Source organism: Nelumbo nucifera, chromosome 2, assembly GCF_055504915.1.
Source record: "Nelumbo nucifera cultivar China Antique chromosome 2, China Antique-T2T, whole genome shotgun sequence".
Lineage (NCBI taxonomy): Eukaryota > Viridiplantae > Streptophyta > Magnoliopsida > Proteales > Nelumbonaceae > Nelumbo > Nelumbo nucifera.
In genome coordinates, this window is record NC_142650.1 from 83,276,663 (window position 1) to 83,295,267 (window position 18,605).

Sequence of the window (18,605 nt, forward strand, 5' to 3'; positions counted from 1 at the left end):
AGAAGCATCGATACACTGACGTATCGACCTGTATCGATATTTAGAACCTTGGTCAGATCTGAGGTTTACAGTGTCGATGTTGATGGAAATGTTGGTCGTCCAAATACAGGAAACATGTTGGAAATGTTGGAAACATCATATGGAAATATTTGTAAAACAGTAAAAATTATAGACATGGTGGAAACATTGCGAAATATGGACTTCTCATATTTCGAGTAAAAATTATAGACACAGCCCAAGCATGTAGCTGTGGGAAGTCCAACTCCTTTTGTCACTGGGGCATATCAACTTTTCATAAGAACTTGAGGATGAGTTCTTTTGAAAGGGGGGGGGGGATGATGCAGGAGCTAAAGAGTCAAAAATGGAATTTTATGTATTTCTGTATTTTGGATAGTAGGGGTATTATTATCATTTTGCAATTTTCTGTGGGATTTAAGGATAGGGTTTAATTTGTCTTGTTATAGTTTGTTTATGTTAAAACTTTGAAGTCATTGAATAAGTAGGATCTATAGTAATAATTGAGTCTTTTTTGAATTGAAATAGGATATGACAGTTTAGTTTGAGTCTTGTTTAATATGAAATCTAACAGTTAGACTCCTAGGATTATTATGAGTTTAGTCTATAAATATGTATGAACATTTAACACAAAAATCAATGAAATTTATTGACTTTTCTTAAGCTTATGCTAGTTATGGTGAGTGATTCCAGGTATTATCTCTCTTCTTTTTCTTTATATTTTTTGATCAATCTTCTTTTTCTTTATTTCCTAGATGGCTTGATCTGTGGGCATGTCTATGAGGTTCATTCACACATGGGTTCATGTGTACATGGATTTTCTAAGCTAGCAAATCACAAATAAATATGTGGAGAGGATTCTAGAGCTCCATATATGGCTAAAATATTACCAAGATGGAGACATCATTGATTCATGTTGATGTAAGAAAGGTAGGAAAGATGGAAGATAGGATGAGGGTGTTGAAAACAAGTTTAGTAGGGACGTTTGTGGGTTTTTTTTTGATCAATAACTCTGAAAAATTTCATTAATTAAGATGCTTTAATATACAACAAGAAGTTACAAAGAAATCAGCATAGAAGCTGACCCAAGACAGAATTACAAATGTGCCCAAAGCAATCTGTTCTTTGAACCCCTTGCTTTGCTAAGCTATCAGCCAAGCTGTTGGCCGATCTCCTAACCCAACCCACCTAAATAGACATATTTCTTGACATCCATTTGAACCTTCTAAAATCATTCTTCAGTTGCCATGTCACTCCTTCCCCTTTTTGCAACCATTTTATGACAGTTTTTGAGACTCCCTCGATGATCAGTCTATTAATCCCCAGCTCTTTGGGCTTCTCAACCCCATATACTGCAGCTAGAAACTCTGCCCTAGCTACATCACCCTCCTCCATAGGATCGGAGAACAAAGCAATAATGGAACCATTTTCATTTCTAATGGCCCCCCCCCCCCCAATACCTGAAGGGCCTGGGTTACCCACACAACTCCCATTGAAATTCAGCTTCATCCAACCCTCTGTTGGAGGGGACCAGGTCTCACAAACCTGTCGCCTCATAGTTGATGAAGCCGCAATAAGTCCCAAAACCCTGAAGAAGTCTTCAACTTTAAAATCTGAGAACTGCTTTAAACTTTTTACCCAATGTGCCACCCTCAATGTTATTGTTTCCACTAGAGCCTCCTTGCATTTTTCCTTACTTTCAAATATTCTATCATTTCTTTCCTTCCAAATGGTCCAAAGTATTGCTGCTCTAGTGCCCCTCTAGAGAATCCTTCCCCTCCTTGTCTTACCACTGCAACCATTAGGGTTGAATAAACCTTCCAACCGGTCAGGAGAAGACCACCTGCACCCAAAAGGGAAGTAAACCAATTCCAAATAAAGCTGACAAAAGGGCATGATAAGAAAAAGGTGGATAGCAGTCTCACCATTCAACTTACACAGGACACACCAGTTAGGGGACAAGCACCAATTTGGCCTTTTCCTTTGAAGTACATCAAAGGTATTAATACAACCATGAAAGACTTCTCAACAAAAAGCATTAATTTTAGGGGGAATAGGATGGCACCAAATTTCTTTGAGTGGAAACTGAAGAGAAGACTGTGTGGCAACCATCGAATGAAGAAAGGATTTATAATAAAAAGATCCATCAGAATTAGGACCCCAAATTATAGAATCTGGCCCACCTTCCCCCAAGAAAACTGAATTCAACAATCCTAACAACTCAGAGACTGCAAGCAGTTCAGACTCTCTAAGATTCCTAATAAAACCAAGGTTCCAATTCAATCCTGGAAGATGAGAATGATGGTTTAGGAAATCAGAAATAGGCTTACCCTTGAACCTAGACAAATCACAAAGAGAAGGAAATTTCTCCCCTAAAAGAGAATCACCAATCCACAAATCCTCCCAGAATCTGATTTTACTACCAGAAAACAAATCATACTTGATAAAATTGAGGAACATAGGGAGGACATCATGGATGGCCTTCCAGGGAGCAGCCAAGTTAGCCCTACGTAGACAGCCAACATCCCATCCGTTGCACGACATGCCGTGAATGCTTGCAACCACTTTGTGCCATAATTTCTTATTTTCATTTGGAAGCCTCCAGAGCCATTTGCCTAGCAGAGCCTGATTCTTCATTCTAACATTACCAATTCCCAAACCCTCTTCCTCTTTCAGTTTATTCACCTTCTCCCATCTAACCAAATGATCCTTCTTTTTTTCCCTTGGCTCCCATAGAAAATCCCTCATGATTTTTTCAATCTTCTTCACTATCCTTTGTGGCATCCTAAACACTGACATATAGTGCACTAGGAGATTTGCTAGAGTGGATTTAATTAGGGTTATTCTCCACCCCCCCAATGAAATATAATTTATTTTCCACACCGCCAATTGTTTCTCTATCCTTTCCACCACCGGAGACTAAAAACTAGCAGATTTAGGATTATCTCCAAGGGGTAAACCTAAGTATTTCATTGGCTACTCACCTTTCTCACAACCTAGAGAACTTGCTAGGAATCTCACTTCATCTTCTTCAATGTTGACTCCAACCAGTAAACTCTTTGACCAATTAATCCTCAAATTAGATATCTCCTCAAAGAGATTCACAACCACCCTCAAATTTACCACTCCCTCCCTACTTCCTCCATCAAAGGAAATAAGAATGTCATTTGCAAACTGTAAATGAATTACTAAAACATTGCCCCTCCCCACTGACCATCCCCTGAATAATTGCACACTATTTGCTTTTGAGATCAATTTACTTAATGCTTCAGCAATCAGGGTAAAAATAAAAAGAGAGAGGGGGTCACCTTGCCGAAGCCCACGGAATCCTTCAAAGAAATCATACACTATCCCATTAACTATAACTAAAAAATGACAAGTTCGCAATCATCCCATGATCCATTTACACCACAAGTTTCCAAACCCACATCTCCTCATAATTTTAATCAAGAATTTCCAATCCACTAAGTCATAGGCTATTTCTAGATCCAACTTGATAGCCACTCCCTTCCTCTTTGATCTTTTATGAGCCTTCACACGTTCATTTGCAATTAATATTTGGTCAATAATCTGTCTATCTTGCACAAAGGCCCCTTGAGCTTGAGAAACTAAATGGGAGATCACCTTTTTAATCCTTAGAGACAACACCTTTGCAATCACCTTGTAAATATTGGTGACCAAACTTATTGGTCTGAAATCCCCTGGTTGGTTGGCATTATTCTTTTTTGGGATCAGAGCTAAAAAAGTAGAATTCATTCCCAGACTTATCACCCCTCTCCTGTAGAACTCATTAAACACCTTGACCAAGTCTCCTTTAATTATCTCCCGACAATCTTGATAGAAAGCCATTGTGTAACCGTCGGGTCTTGGAGATTTTGATATGTCCATAGAAAAAACTGCCTCCTTAATCTCTCCCTCTTCAAACCTTTTTTTCCAAAAACTGGACTTGATTCTCATCCAGAATCTCCTAATCAAAGCCTTCAATCTTCCACCTCTCACTTAGGGGTCTTCTATAAATTGATCTAAAATGCTCTTCAAAAGTTTTAGCAATCTCATCTTGATTCGTGATCTCATTTTCCCCCACCACTAAAGAGTTAATCATGCACTTACTTATCCTTCCGTTTGCAATGGTATGAAAAAATTTTGTATTTCTGTCACCTTCTCTAATCCATCTTTCTCTTGACTTTTGCTTCTAGTAGATTTCCTCTCTCAATAAGGTCTCTCCTAGTTCTTTCCTCAAATTCCACCTCAACTCTTTATCACCAACATCTAAAATTCCTTCCACCTCTTTGCTATCTATTGTGTCTATCTAAGAAATCAACTACACCTTCTTCTCCTCCAATCTCCCAAACTTCACCCTATTCCATTCCTTGATCTCCTTTTTCAACAATTGAAGCTTCTTAAGGAACTTCTGGCCTTCCTACATTGCAGGTGTTCCCAAACTATTCCACCAAACCTTAACTTTCTCTTTAAAATCCGGGTGAGTGAGCCACATATTTTCAAATCTGAAAGGGATTGGGCCACCATCACTGGTTCTCTCAAACAAACAAATGGGCCAATGGTCTGAGGTGACCCTAGGTAGATTTCTTCTAACTAAACCTGACCAGTGCTCTTCCCAGTCAGGTGAGACTAAAAACCTATCAAGCTTGGATAGGATAGGGGAAGTTTGAAGGTTTGACCAAGTATAACAGGATTGCCCAAAAGTAATATCTCTTAACTCTTCAATAAAGGGGTTGAACTTTCTCATACTCAGTGTGGTTCTTTGCCTGCCTCCTGTTGTCTCACTCACATACCTAACTACATTAAAATCTCCTCCTAGACACCAAGGTCCATCCCAGAGACCCCTAACATCTCCAAGCTCCTCCCACAACTTCTTCTTTTCTTTATATGAGTTCGTCCCATAGACATTCGTGAGAACCCATTCAAATCCGTCTTGCACATCCTTCAACTTAATAGAAATTGAGTATCTGCCTACCAGCTCTTTCAAACATTGAACTGTTTCTTCCCTCCACATTGTTATGATGCCCCCTGAGGCACCCCAAGAGGGAACGAAGCTCCAATTAATGTTCCTCTCTCCCCACACACTTCTTATCCACTTCTTATCAACTTCTTGAATTTTGGATTCTTGAATTAGAACAAAATCAGGTCTCTCCTTCCTCAATACCCCTTTGACTACTCTTTCTGTGGCACTGCCTAACCCCCTTACATTCCAACTAACAATCTTCATGATCACAACAATTCTGAACCCAGCCCCCCTACATCTTATAGACCTCCTCCTCCCTCCCCTAGCATTGAACTCCTTATCCTCTTCCACATCACTAATGAGTTTTTCAACTTCATTTAACTTCCTTCTCCTCTTGCCCCCCTTTTCTTTGCTTGCCTCCATTTGAGATTCCTTTTCTTTGATTTTTTCCACTCTCAACCCCATTTTTTCCAAGGTTTAAAATGTCAATGCTGATGGAAATGTCGCTTACCAAAATATAGGATATATGTCGGAAATGTCGAGGGAAAATATTGTAAAAATTAGAGACATTGTGGAAATATTATGAAATATGTGGAAATATGCAATGATATTTTGTAAAATGATAAAAGAAGCATTAATACATATTTCTAGACTATTATCTTATTCCCAACCATTATATAAGGCTAAGAAACTAAGATCAATAACAAATTAGTAAATGACGATTTACTGATTTACTATGCATTTTGATGTTTTTACAAGGTTATCTGATATTTTCTTTTCTTATTTTTAATTCGGATTTATTATAAATTCTAATATATTTATTTCACACTAGTAAATAGAAATACATTTATTCTGATTTTTTTAAATATTAAAGTTATAATACATTATGTTTTATTATAAATTTAATAAACTGATTCTCCTTTTTGTAGTATTAAGATTATGATAAATTCTGATTTCTTATAAAACTTAATGAACTTATTATGATTTTTAATACTAAACTTATAATAAATTATGATTTAGCATAAAATTTAATAAATTTATTCTGATTTTTTATATTAAACGTAGAATATAATTTATTATAAAATTTAATAAACATTTTCTGATTTTAATAAATATTTTAAAAAATACTAACTAGTTAATATTTTATTACTTGAAAAATATTTTATGTTTTATATTATAAAGTAATTAATTTATTCTTTTGTTTTTATATTTTGTTAATTCTTTTTTATAAATATTTTATTTGAAATATTAAATAGAAATTATTAATGGAATAATTTATATTAATAAACTGTATTATAATATAATATAATATAATAATATATTATATTATTAATGTACATTAGTCGACATCCTGTCGACATAATAGGAAAAACTGTCTTTTTTTTGGTTATTTGGATCGATTTGGTTGACATTTCAGAAATATAGGAATTGTCAACCAAAATAATGTAATTTTTATATTACCATCCATTTTCATGTCGGTGAGCCTCGACATCGACATATGTAGGGCGACATTTCGCGACATTTGAAACCATGATTTTTTTCAGCCATAACCACCACAGGATCCATAACACTATGATCTTCTTGACTACTTTTACTTTCTCCCACCTCCTTTTCTTTCTTCTCTTTAGTTAAGACCCTTCCAACCCCCCCATCATTCTCATCTTCTTGTGAATGAATCAGTTTGGGATTTCTTTGTCCCCCTCTATACCCATTCCCTTATTAGTCCCTGCTCCTTCCTTGTCCTTCTGCCTCCTTTCACCCCAAGCCTCAAACACACCCTCCCCTCCTTCCTCTCCTATTATCTCTCTCGCATTCTCTTCTTCTTCTGGTAGATTCATGGGCAAATCACAGCCTTGGATGGGATCTGGATATACTATAGGATCAACACGACACAAGTTATCATAAAAAATTAAACCAACAGTGTTATTGAAGTTACCAGAATGCTGAGAAGAAAGGACAAGCGTCTTAGACACAGGAGTTTTGGTGCCCTTTTCCTTCTGGAACCTCTCCAAACCCCCGACTTTAGTTCTAACTAGTTGGGAAGGCCTCGAAAGATTATTTGACTTGGCCAAACCAGAACTTGTACCCCCTCCAGAGTATCTTCTGTAATCTCCTGGTTCTCCTACCGAAACACCAATTTATCACCATGCTCATGTCTCTCATCTGGGATTAGTTCCTTACCCCCTTGGGCTCCTGTCTCCTGGTTCTCCACATAATCCTTCCCCTTCTTTTAGGCCGTCTAAAGAACAAGGAGCTAAAAACACTTTGGATGTTTGACCGGGGGGGGGGGGGGGGAGTCCACCTACAACCAAAAAGGGAAAAAACCATTCCCAAATAACAGAAGCAAAAGAGCAAGAAATTAATAAGTGGTAGGAGCTTTCACCATTAGCCTTACAGAGAATGCACCAACTCAGAGACAAGCACCAATAAGGCCTTTTCCTTTGGAGTAAGTCACAGGTGTTACATCTTCCCAACAGAAAAATTCCAATCCTTGGAGGAATCGGCTCACCCCAAACTTCCTTAATTGGGAAACTTTGTGTAGGGTTATTGTTAGAAGGCAAGAGGGACTTGAAAAAGGAAGCACAAGAGAAAGACCTGGAAGGAGTTAGAGTCCATAGTCTCTTATCCCTTTCAGAGGGATCCAATACCACCTCATTTAAGATTTGAATCAGATTCATTACACTTTCAGCTTCTGAATCCTTTAGGCCTCTCCTTAGCCCCAGATCCCAATCAAACACAAATTTGGACTGAGAAGCAACCTTGCCTTTATATTGGGAAAGTGAAAGCTGGAATGGAAATTGTTCTTTCAAAGGTAAATTACCCACCAAAATGTGTTCCTAAAATTTGACTTGATTCCCAGAACAAAGGTCATACCTGATATGTTGCAGAAAAGAGGGTAGAACTGCATGTATGGATTTCCAAGGAGAGACACTAGTTGATCTTGCCGAAGTCCCAACAATGCTGGTAGAAAGCCGCAAAGAAGCTATTGAGGAACGAAGCTTTAGCTTTATCAATTGGGAAGACAGCATTATGAACCTCTTCCTCATTAAAATTTCTCTCTAAGGAGGTTGTTTAGGCCATAGGAATTGTGTTCCACTCCAACATCTCCAGATTCTCCAAATCCAAGTTCCTCTCTCCTATAGTAGCAAAGATTGATTTAAAATGTTCTACAAAGGCCTTAACAATTTCCTCCTTATTTATTACCCGGTCCCCAATCTCAATGATAGAAATCAAGTTTTCCCTTCTACCATGAGCTAGAGAGTGAAAGAACTTAGTATTTCAATCTCCATCCATCAACCACTTACACCTTGATTTCTATCTCCAAGAAATCTCTTATTTTCTCTCCTCCAATTCCACCTTCAAATTCCACCTTCCTGTTCTTTCCTCCAAGTTACACTCTCTTCTGGCTTCCTTTTCATCTAGTTCCTCTATTCTCTCTGCAATTCTATCCTTTGTTTTTTCAGTCTCCCAAATTCCTCCTTATTCCATTCTTTGATCCTTTCTTTCAGTCTCTTAAGCTTGTTTATAAATCTCACCCCCTTCTTCCTAGGGAGCCACTTTCCGCCCACCAAATTTTTATTTTTTCCTTGAAAGCTTGATCTTCCAGCCACATATTTTCAAACTGAAAAGGTATAGGGCCCCCAAGAAAGGTTTCTGGACTTAAGGTCAAAGGGTAATGATCAAAGGTTACTCAAGGGAGAGCTTTTAGGACCAAATTTCCCCACAAATATTCCTAGTCAACTGAGTTAAAAAATCTATCCGGTTTGGAACAGATTGTTATTTCCTAAAAAAATGGTCAGGAGCTTGCAATAGGTGGGTTCCTTAAGCTCTAAGGAATCAATCAACTCATTGAACTTCCTTATACCAGTAGTTATGGTTTGATTTGGGTTATTTGTCTCATTTTTGTATCTTATTACATTGAAATCACCACCCAAACATCAAGGTCCCTCCCATAAGCCCTTGATTGATGCTAATTCTTCCTAAAACAATCCCCTATCTCTATATGAGTAGGTCCATACACATTTGTTAAAATTCATCCCCTTCCATCTCCCACTTTTTTTAACTTTTTTTTTGAGACTGAGTATTGTCGAATCAGCTTCTCCATACTCTCCACTTCCTCGTTTCTCCAAATTGTCAGGCTTCCCCTTGATGCACCCCAAGATGGGGCGTAGAATCAGCTCAAACTTCCAATGCCTTAATACTTCTTATCCACCTTCTATCTGCTTCAGAGGGCTTTGTTTCTTGTAACATTAGAATGTTCGGTCGCTCTTTCGTTAAAACATTTCTAATAATCCTCTGTTTTTTTGAAATTCCTAAACCCCTTATATTCCAGCAAAGGATCTTCATTTCAGCTTTCAGTTCAACCAATTTTATACCACCCCTAAAAATCCCCTCTTTTTTCTCCCTCTTGCAATTTCCAACCTTATCATAATGATACTCCACATACTAATTTCTCCCCATTCACCTTCTTCTTCTTCTTTTTATTACCAACTATTTGCTTCCTGCTTTAAACTTTCAGCTTAGAATTTGAAGGGTGAAGGATGGAGGGACACGTGTAGTGTGAGGAAGGGTAGGTAAAGAGGCGAGTAAAAAAGGGGAGGGAGGCAAAAATGGTTGGGATGTAGAAGGTGGTGGATTGACAGATAAGTGAAGTGGAGTCCACAATAAGAAGGGAAGACCTACAGGTGTTTTCTGGTTAGGGGTTGCAAAAAGAAGGGGTATAGTTGGAAAAAGAAAAACAAAAATGGGAAAGCTGAGGAGATTGAAGAAATCAAAGGAAGACTGGGTTTGGGTGGTAACAAGGTTTGAGGGGAAAGGTGTCGATGGTGCTGAGAACAGGGAGAGGAGCCAAGAAGGTTGTATGGGATAGCAGTTCAAACCAAGAAAGCTTAGAGAGGCGAGAGTGGCAAATCAAGGATCAACAAGGAAGAGAGCAGGAAGACTTGAAGAAGGTGGGAGTGTGTCCAGTGATGATATAGGTAGACCAAACCCAACAAGCAGGGTGTCTCCTAGTCTTTTAGAGACTGGAATGGTGGAGGAGATGGGAACAGTAGAGAAAGCGGGAGAAGAGACTTTACATGAAAAGGAGATCAATGGTGACTTCCACAATTATGAGGTAAATACAATCATTCCACTCACCTCTGACACATTCTGAGTCGAGAAAAGAAGTAGAGGAGAGAAGGAAGGGAATAGGGGTAGAAGAGGAGAGGAGAGGCGGGGGTAAGAGAAAGTGGTAGTCTGGGATGGAAGGGGGTGGCTCACAAAGTATTATAGGAGGAGGCTGTTGGGGTCTTTTGTGGGAACACTGGGGTGAAGGGGGAGGGTTGGGAGAAGGCAAAGAGATAGAGGAAGGGGAAAATGAGCATGGGAAATAGGTAGGAGGAAGGGGGGAGAGTGTTCAAGATAGTATAAAAGCAATTCAGAATGGGGAAGTGGAGAGTGCTAAGTTGGTGGAAAAGGAGGTAATAATAGGAAAATCCCTCAAATTTTCTTCTGGGTGGCTTTGTGAGGATTGCTTTCGAACAATTTGAAAAAAAAAGAGAAGAGAAAAAAATAAAAAAAAGAAAGACCAGAGGAGGACAAAGGTTGGGATGAAGAAGGGGGAGAAAATGAGTGTTTAGAAGAGGAGGATTGAGGGGTTGAAGTTGTGAGACTAAATAGGAGTAGGGGGGGGGGGGAGGAGGTAGTATGAAGTTGTTAAGCTGGAATGTAAGGAACTGTATCTCCTTTGCAGTATGTTGGACAATATGGAACAAAAGGAATAGAAGGCTGTTTGAAAACAGTATATTAGCTTCAGTGGAAAGCTTGTAATAGATTAGGCTTTTGTTCTTCCAGAATTTGAGAAAGTTAACAGGTCTGATCTGACAGAAAGTTTTTGGGATGTCCTTGAACTGCAAGCATGTAATGTAGATCTTTTCATTTTGACTAGTTATATTGGTGTGTCATCTTGACACCCGTTTAGATTGTAATGCTTTCTCTTTTATTTTTAATGAAAATTTTACTCTTTATTCTTCAAAAAAAAAAAAAAAAGAAAAGAAAAGAAGCCATTACAGCCATCAAAGCCATAAATTTCTGATCTAAGAAGACCATTGAACATTCTCTAAGGACTGGAATTGAGCTTGTCCTACATCACCTCATGGACTCATATCCTTATTTGAAGATTTTTTATAGTACTGAATTTTCTTTTTACTCCATTTCTTAGGATTAATTTTCTTTCTTTGATTTGGCAGGCAGTTCTGCACTGGTGAATATAGGTAGGTGGATTCTCTCATTTCAATGAACTGAAAAGGTGATGACATTTTGGAACTGGGTTATTCATTTAATGTTTGTAAGCACTCTTCAAGTATTATTGAAGGTAACCTGGCAGTTGAGTATATGTGTTAACATAAGTAATAGTTGCATTTGGCAATATATTTTTCCTAGAACTAACAATTTCAGCTCTAAATTTCTGTGTTTTAACTGAGATCTCAGCCTGGTGAGATTGGTTAAACCCTAGGTAGGAGAGCTTCAGAAATTTGGCAAGGGGATACAATTTCCTTTTCATTTTATTTTTTTGATCAATAAGGATAAATTTTATTGACTTCAAAACGAAGGTATTACATCAAGGTGGTAAAATTCTCCCAAGAAAAAAACTTTCGAGTTTTCCCCAAAATATTTGCTGTCTTGCAGTTTTTTGTTTAGCCAATTTGTGTTGCAGTCCTTTTCATTTTATTTCTATCATTAAATTGAACACTGATTCATGTCAGTACTAATAAAAAAAAAAAAACAATGATTCATACCAGTGCTTCATGAATTTGCCAAATTGGTGGTCAGTGGTAAAGGTGATCATGGGTATCTATGTAAGCCTGGGCCCAGAATGCACATTGGGCCTGACATGTAGGCCCATATTTTTAGGTCTAAAGAGTATATATAGTATTCCACTCTGGGATAAGCCTACTGGGCTTAGAAGTTTTGGTATCTGTATGACTTCATTCATCCATGCTAGATATGTTTCTGCTGAAATTTCATTCAAGTTTGTAAGGTAAGGGACTGTTTGACAATGGATGAAGTGGCCGAACTGAATGGCTTTTTTTGTCTTAGTCTATACAATAATTAAGTAATAAAATATTCAAAGGTATTGTAATCAATCCAATCAGATTCAATCTTTAAGGAGCTCACAACTTCCTTAATAACTTATGTCTTGTTCACTAAAAGATAAAGACAAATCATTCGGTCCAGCATGTGTTAAGAGATGGTGAACTATGTTTTGTGTGAATGGAACTACTAGAGTTTTTTAGCTTTTTTCAGAAAAAAGACAATATCTGACATGTCCAGATAAAAATGGAATGAATGCCTTGTTACATGGGATTTGACTGATGGATTTATTAAAATGATTGCAGTTTTTCTTATTTTGGATATCAAAATGGGTCATAGAGGGTTTAATCCTTGTTTATCCTTCACAGTATGAGTGCAAATCCAACTTGGGCATGGCTCAACTTTACCTAGCATTTAGACTAGGTTGGAATGGCATTTTATGCCCTTAGATTGAGCCAGAAATCAACTGTTGTAATTTTATTTGGGGAGGGATAGCAATGCTATTCTCTCAGCTTTGTAATTTGTTTTTTCTTTTTTGGAAACAACCTCTCTGTTATATGTTCACTTTGGAAACAATCTGCAGGGGCAAGGCTGTGTACATTTGTCCCTCCCCAGACTCTGCATTGGTGTGAGCCTTGTGCATTGGTTTGCCCTGACCCCCCAAAAAAAACCGAAAAAAAGAGTGAATAAAAATACAACAAACTCATAATGCATGTTATATGTTCACTTTGTTTTGAAGGTGTAGGTCTAGGGTGGGAGGCACTAAGATGGTCTACTTGAAAGAAGGTAGATGGCGGTGAAGGGAGATTTCTAGGAGGCTAAGAGCAAGAAGGGAAGCTAGGGTTTAAGTCTAGTAGAGGTTACGTAAGGTTTAGGCAAGAATGCATGGGGGGATCTTTGGAGATCCCTTATTTATTGGAATCTCCTTGGGAAAGGAGGGAAACTTTCTCAAAGTACGAAAGTTGTTATGAGTTTGTTGGATTTGAGGTGCATGGGCGAGTTAGGGTTTCACTACATGTCCATGCAGTTACAGTAGTACTGGAGTTCTCACTTTTTTCTAGAGCCCGCATGTGAGCACGAGTGCAATTACTTCCCCTTCTAAAAGCTTGGCTACATACACTATAAGAGAAGATATCTTGAAATGTCCAAGTGTTAGTTAAGGTTATTTGATGAGGGATGTGGGTCTAGTGCAGACGACGTCGTTAAGAACAATTCAAGAATTTCCATGGAGGAAAAAAATTCTATTCTAGATGGTGATATCTATAGGTAATAGCAAGAGTATCAACAATTCAACCACTTTCACCATTAAATTCAAAACCATTGATAGGCAGCAGGTATTCACATATACAAAAAATAATGCGATAGACAAAAAGGATAGCACAAGTCCATGCATTACACAGGTCACTGCTAGGAGATGAATGTATACAAAATAGTAACTAATATTATTTGTAATTTGTTCCACCAAATAGTGGCAGCTTTAGCCCTGGTCTTGTACTTTTTCCTCATTAATAGAAACAAATGAATATCCTATTCGGACTTGAAAACTTATTTCTACATATTCTTGAAACTTTCATCTCTTTTTGTAAAGTCATTTGATATGCTTTTGAGGTTCACACCTCCTAGTGGCATGGAAAAGTTGCATTGCTTATTACAAGTATCACACCAGAATCTGTATAGTTTTAGGACTTGGGAATCCAGCATGTCTTCAACACTAAGTTGTTCGTTTGGAAAAGCCCATGCAACCAATCCATCCCCTATTGACATTTAGTTAAGTTTGGGTTTCCCAGGATGAGGATGAAAAGTAGATTTGAAATAGGACCAGTTAATGGTTTGCTATTTGGTTTGTACTGTTGGATTTCAGTGTGCAATAATTTAATACAGCTTGCCTTAGTTTGTAGCCTTGTTTTTAGCTACTCTATTCTCTCAATGAACTAGTCTTTTTCTTGCTCATTGTAGCTGATTCAAGTCATCTAGGTCTCTGGCTGACTCCAAATCCACTCTGAGTTTCTGTTTCCAACTCAATGTCCAGCCTTGGCTTCTGTGCATTTTTCTCTACTAGATGTCTATCTGTGATGAATGAACTAAGACCTGTCTGACCACCTTTATTATTGGATTGTAAATGTTTATGGGATGTAAATCTAGATAGTTGACAATTATAAATTTAGAGCTGTCTTGAATAAGTTTTGTAATGTAGTAGCTAGTTTTCTTTTCCTTCCTTTCTTTTGCTTATTTGGTCCAAATTATCATTGAATTGTTTAACTAGAAATAAATGGATGTGCCCATGTCATGAAGCCTGAATATACTTAAGTCTATATATTTTCCTTTGAAGAAAAATTTTGTTATGTTCATAGTTCTGTTTTTTTTCATTTATTGGATGGAATGGGCAGAAAAGCAGGAATTCCAGTAGGATACAAGGGATGCCAATTTCACAGGGTGATCAAGGATTTTATGATACAAGCCGGAGACTTTGTTAAGGTTGGTCCTCTTCATCTAGGCTTGCCTGGTTATGGGCTTATCAAATTGCTCAACTGGTTCTTTTTTTGTGTATAATTATCTTTGTGAATTTTTTAATTTGAATTATCTAGTAAGTATCAACTGGCCAGTCCTCTCACAGAATGTTTAAACCTTAATTTGAAAGTATTTGAAAACAAAATTTTCCCTGCATGTCATTGGCTCCATAACAGTGGTGGGGAGAGTAATTTATCAAAAAAAAAAAAAAAAAACAGTGGTGGGGAGAGTAAATCCATTGAAGTAATATGATTGGCTCCATGTGTTTTGTTTATTCAACGGGTTAATTCTATGTTAAGAAGAGCATTTCAAAGTATACAAATTTGTTTTCGTCTATGCCTTACAAATGCATTGTACACCATGCATCTGGATCAATCTCATTTCAACAAGATGAAATGTACATGTATTCCGGATGTGCAGTGTAAGATAGATATGTAAGGCAGGCCCATCTTCATTGGGGTGGTAAGGTGGCTTTTAGGGATAAAGATGGGATTATATTAGACATTTTCTTGGGTTCTATTGGCCTAGGAGATTCCATTAGAGCTGAATACCTTGCCGTACTTTGTGGGCCCAAATAGCAAAAGAGTTAAATTTGGGAAGGTTGGTTATTGAAGAGTACTCTCAACTGGTGGTATATGAAGGAAGGTGAAATCCATCAAATGGCTGGCCGAACCATGCTAGATGGTTGGGTGAAACTTCAAAAATTTCTTTCAGCCTTTTGGGAATCTCATTTCCTAGTTTCAGAAAACTGCATTTTTCTAGGATCGTTCTTGCACCGAAATCGGATCAGATTTGAAACCAAAAGTAGGGAGATGTATACCTGATACGGATTCCACAGATGTAGCTCCCAAAGTGGTAGTTCACACCCAAATTGAATCCCAAAATCAGCTTCCGTTGAAGATGGCGCAACTTGGAATGAAGCCGGTTCAGCAACACAGTTTTCAGCAAAACTGCAATCCAACTGTATGGATCGAACAAGGGAGGTGAGCACGGTTTTTCTCTGCAATTTTCTTGCAAAATTCAGAGATGGAACTAGGGTTTCTGGGTGGCAAGAGCAAAGAGAGAGTGAATTGAAAGCAGAGTTATCTAGAGCAGTTCGATCTCCTGTTCTCTTAATCCTTAAGGAACGCCTCTCCTAATCGAATTAGGAGGTTTATCCAAATCTTTATTTGGATCTAGACTCTTATCTTTAAGATAGGTCTTATCCTCTTATGAGAATGGGTGCTCTAGACCCAGATCTAGACCCATATTCGCCCATGTCACATGATTGATTAAGCTGTCATGTGACATCTTGATTAATCTTATTAATCATGGGCTTTAGGCCCATTAATTAAGTGGCTCACGTCCCAAGAGAGTTGTTGGCCCATTTAGGTTCAATTTGTATGGCGTGGGACTCCAACAATGACCTCACATAAGCCTACATGGGTTCGGCCCAGCCTCTGTGAAAAGGCCAAGCCGAATTCACTGCCAAATGCAGTGAACCCCTGAGTCCATCACTATGGGCTCAAATTGGGCCCAACATTTACAATTAAATGATCCATGAGTCTAGCCATCCTATGAAGGCCCAAGGATAATCGACTTAAGTAAGATATAGCCCATCAGGTAAACAACCCTTAATGGCCTCTTACACTCAATTTCTCAGCCCACAATGATCAAACATTGACCAATAGGGAAGGACCTCTCCCCTGACTGCAAGGTGCAGTGTTGCACTCTCTACTCGGATGGGTCTCGGGAATTAAAACCTTTTTGCAAACACTTTTCTTGAAACATGATATATATATCATATAAATATATTTTGCAAAACAAATCTCCAATCATTCACTTTGTCCGACAAAGGGGCTGTTCCTATCACTATGATCACCCACTAAAGTGAATTCTCAGACTGTCCCAACATACCCAGGTTTTGACCCACAAAGGATCTCACTGATTGGCATATCAAAGACAACCCGATCTGACACTTAGTGCAATACTATAATCAAGTCTAGGGTTATGTGTAACTTTTCAGTTTTGCCCATAAGTCTCCAAGGTCCAGGGCATAACTAGAAAATGGTTCGGGTTTAGTGCTTCCACCAAACACACTGCATGTGCTTCGGGTCTAATCCTAGCAGCTGATACAAGCTACCCCAACTTCTTTTGCAGTACATCAGTGTTAGCCTTGGTAGGATAAACTCCCCAAGTCTATCCAACGGCTAAGAACATTCTAAACTAACATGAGTCTCATAAGTGTCCAGTTTAAGGGGTAATTACACAGAAACACACCAATGATAACATGAAACAATTATGTACTTTTATTCATTTACAATAAATGTATCTGTACATCAATCTGATTGGAGCTAAGGGCATACACTGTCTAATAGCTCCCACTTGCACTTAGGTCCAATCTGGTACAAGCCTCAATCCCATACTGTCCACGTGTTTCTCAAACACTTTTTGTGTTAGTGGCTTAGTCAATGGGTCTGCCACATTCTCCGTTGATGCTGCCTTCTGAATATGGATGTCCCCTCTACTAACAATCTCCCGTAGTATGTGATATTTCCTCTCGATGTGCTTAGACTTCGAGTGGGCTCTTGGCTCCTTATCCTGTGCAATGACTCTAGTGTTGTCGCACAACAGTGGAATGGGCGATGTGTTGGATGGAACAACTCCTAATTCGTGGATGAACTTCATCCAAACTGCTTCCTTGGCAGCTTCACTTGTGGCAATGTACTCGGCCTCAATCGTGGAATCTGCTGTGGACCCTTGTTTGTTGCTTTTCCAACTAATTGCATAGGACCCCATCGTGAAGATGTGACCAGATGTAAACTTTCTATCATCTGGGTTTGATTGGAAGCCGGTATCAGTATACCCGACCATCTGTAGTGACTACTATCGAAGACAAGACAATATTCTTTAGTCCTTCGAAGGTATTTGAGTATGTTTTTCACAGTGGTCCAGTGCTCTTGTCCTGGGTTTGATTGGTATCTACTTACCATACTCACAGCTTGAGCAATGTTTGGCCGAGTGCATAACATGGCATACATGATGCTCCCTACGGCAGAGGCATAGGGAACCTCTCTCATGTCCTCAATCTCCTCAGGGGTCTTAGGTGACATACCCTTGGAAGACAAAAGAGAAGAGAGAACAAGAGAAAGTGGTGTTCTAGTCTGGTTCACTCTCTTCTTTTATCTCCTTATGGAGCACTCTCCTAATCAAATTAGGAGATTATCCAAACCTAATTTGGATCTGAACTTAGATAAAGCCTTATCCTCTTAAGAGGATGGGTGCTCCATACCCATTTCCAAACCTAGATTTTGACCTAGAGCACATGGCAACTTAAAGTTGTAATGTGACAGCATACTTAATCTTTTTAATTATGGGCCTTAGGCCCATTTCCTTCAAAGACTCATGACCCAAGATGTTATATGGCCAAATTAGGTCTGATTTGTATGGTGTGGGACCCCATAATGACCTCACATAAGTCCACATGGGTTCAACCCAAACTTTATGAAAAGGCTTAGCCAAATTTACTGCTAAACACAATGAACCCTTGAACACATCACTATGGGCTCAATATGGGCCCAACATTTACAACTAAATGATCATTGAATTCAATCATCCTATGGAAACCCAAGGATAATGGACTTAAGTAAGATAATGCCCATCAAGTAATCAGCCCTATAATGGTCTCTTACACTTATCCTCTTGGCCCATAATGATCACAACACTGCCCAATAGGGAAGGACCTCTCCCCTGGCTGCAAAGTACAGTGCCATACTCTCTGTTTGGATGAATCCAGAGAATTAAAAGATTTTGCAAACATTTTTCATAAAACATTAATATATATATTTTGCAAAACCAAATCTCAAACATAGATGAAATACACTATCGTCAGTTCAGGTTTCCATCAGAGAGAGTATAAGCCCTATCATTCACTTTGTCTAACAAAGGGGCCAATCCTATCACTATGATCACCCACTCAAGTGAATTCTTAAATTGCTCCAACATACCTAGGTTTTGACCCTTAATGGATCTCACTGATTGGCATATCAAAGACAACCCAATCCAA

The 18,605-nt window shown here is 38.4% G+C and overlaps 1 protein-coding gene across 1 annotated transcript in view; it reads left to right on the forward strand.

Moving 5' to 3' along the window:
• LOC104590635 (Cyclophilin-like peptidyl-prolyl cis-trans isomerase family protein) overlaps window positions 1-18,605 on the forward strand; it is a 60,810-nt gene that overhangs the window by 3,271 nt on the left and 38,934 nt on the right. The window contains exons 2-3 of the mRNA XM_010249352.3: window positions 11,209-11,232; window positions 14,440-14,527. Of these exons, the coding sequence (XP_010247654.1) occupies window positions 11,209-11,232; window positions 14,440-14,527 (112 nt within the window). The remainder of the gene's footprint in view (window positions 1-11,208; window positions 11,233-14,439; window positions 14,528-18,605) is intronic.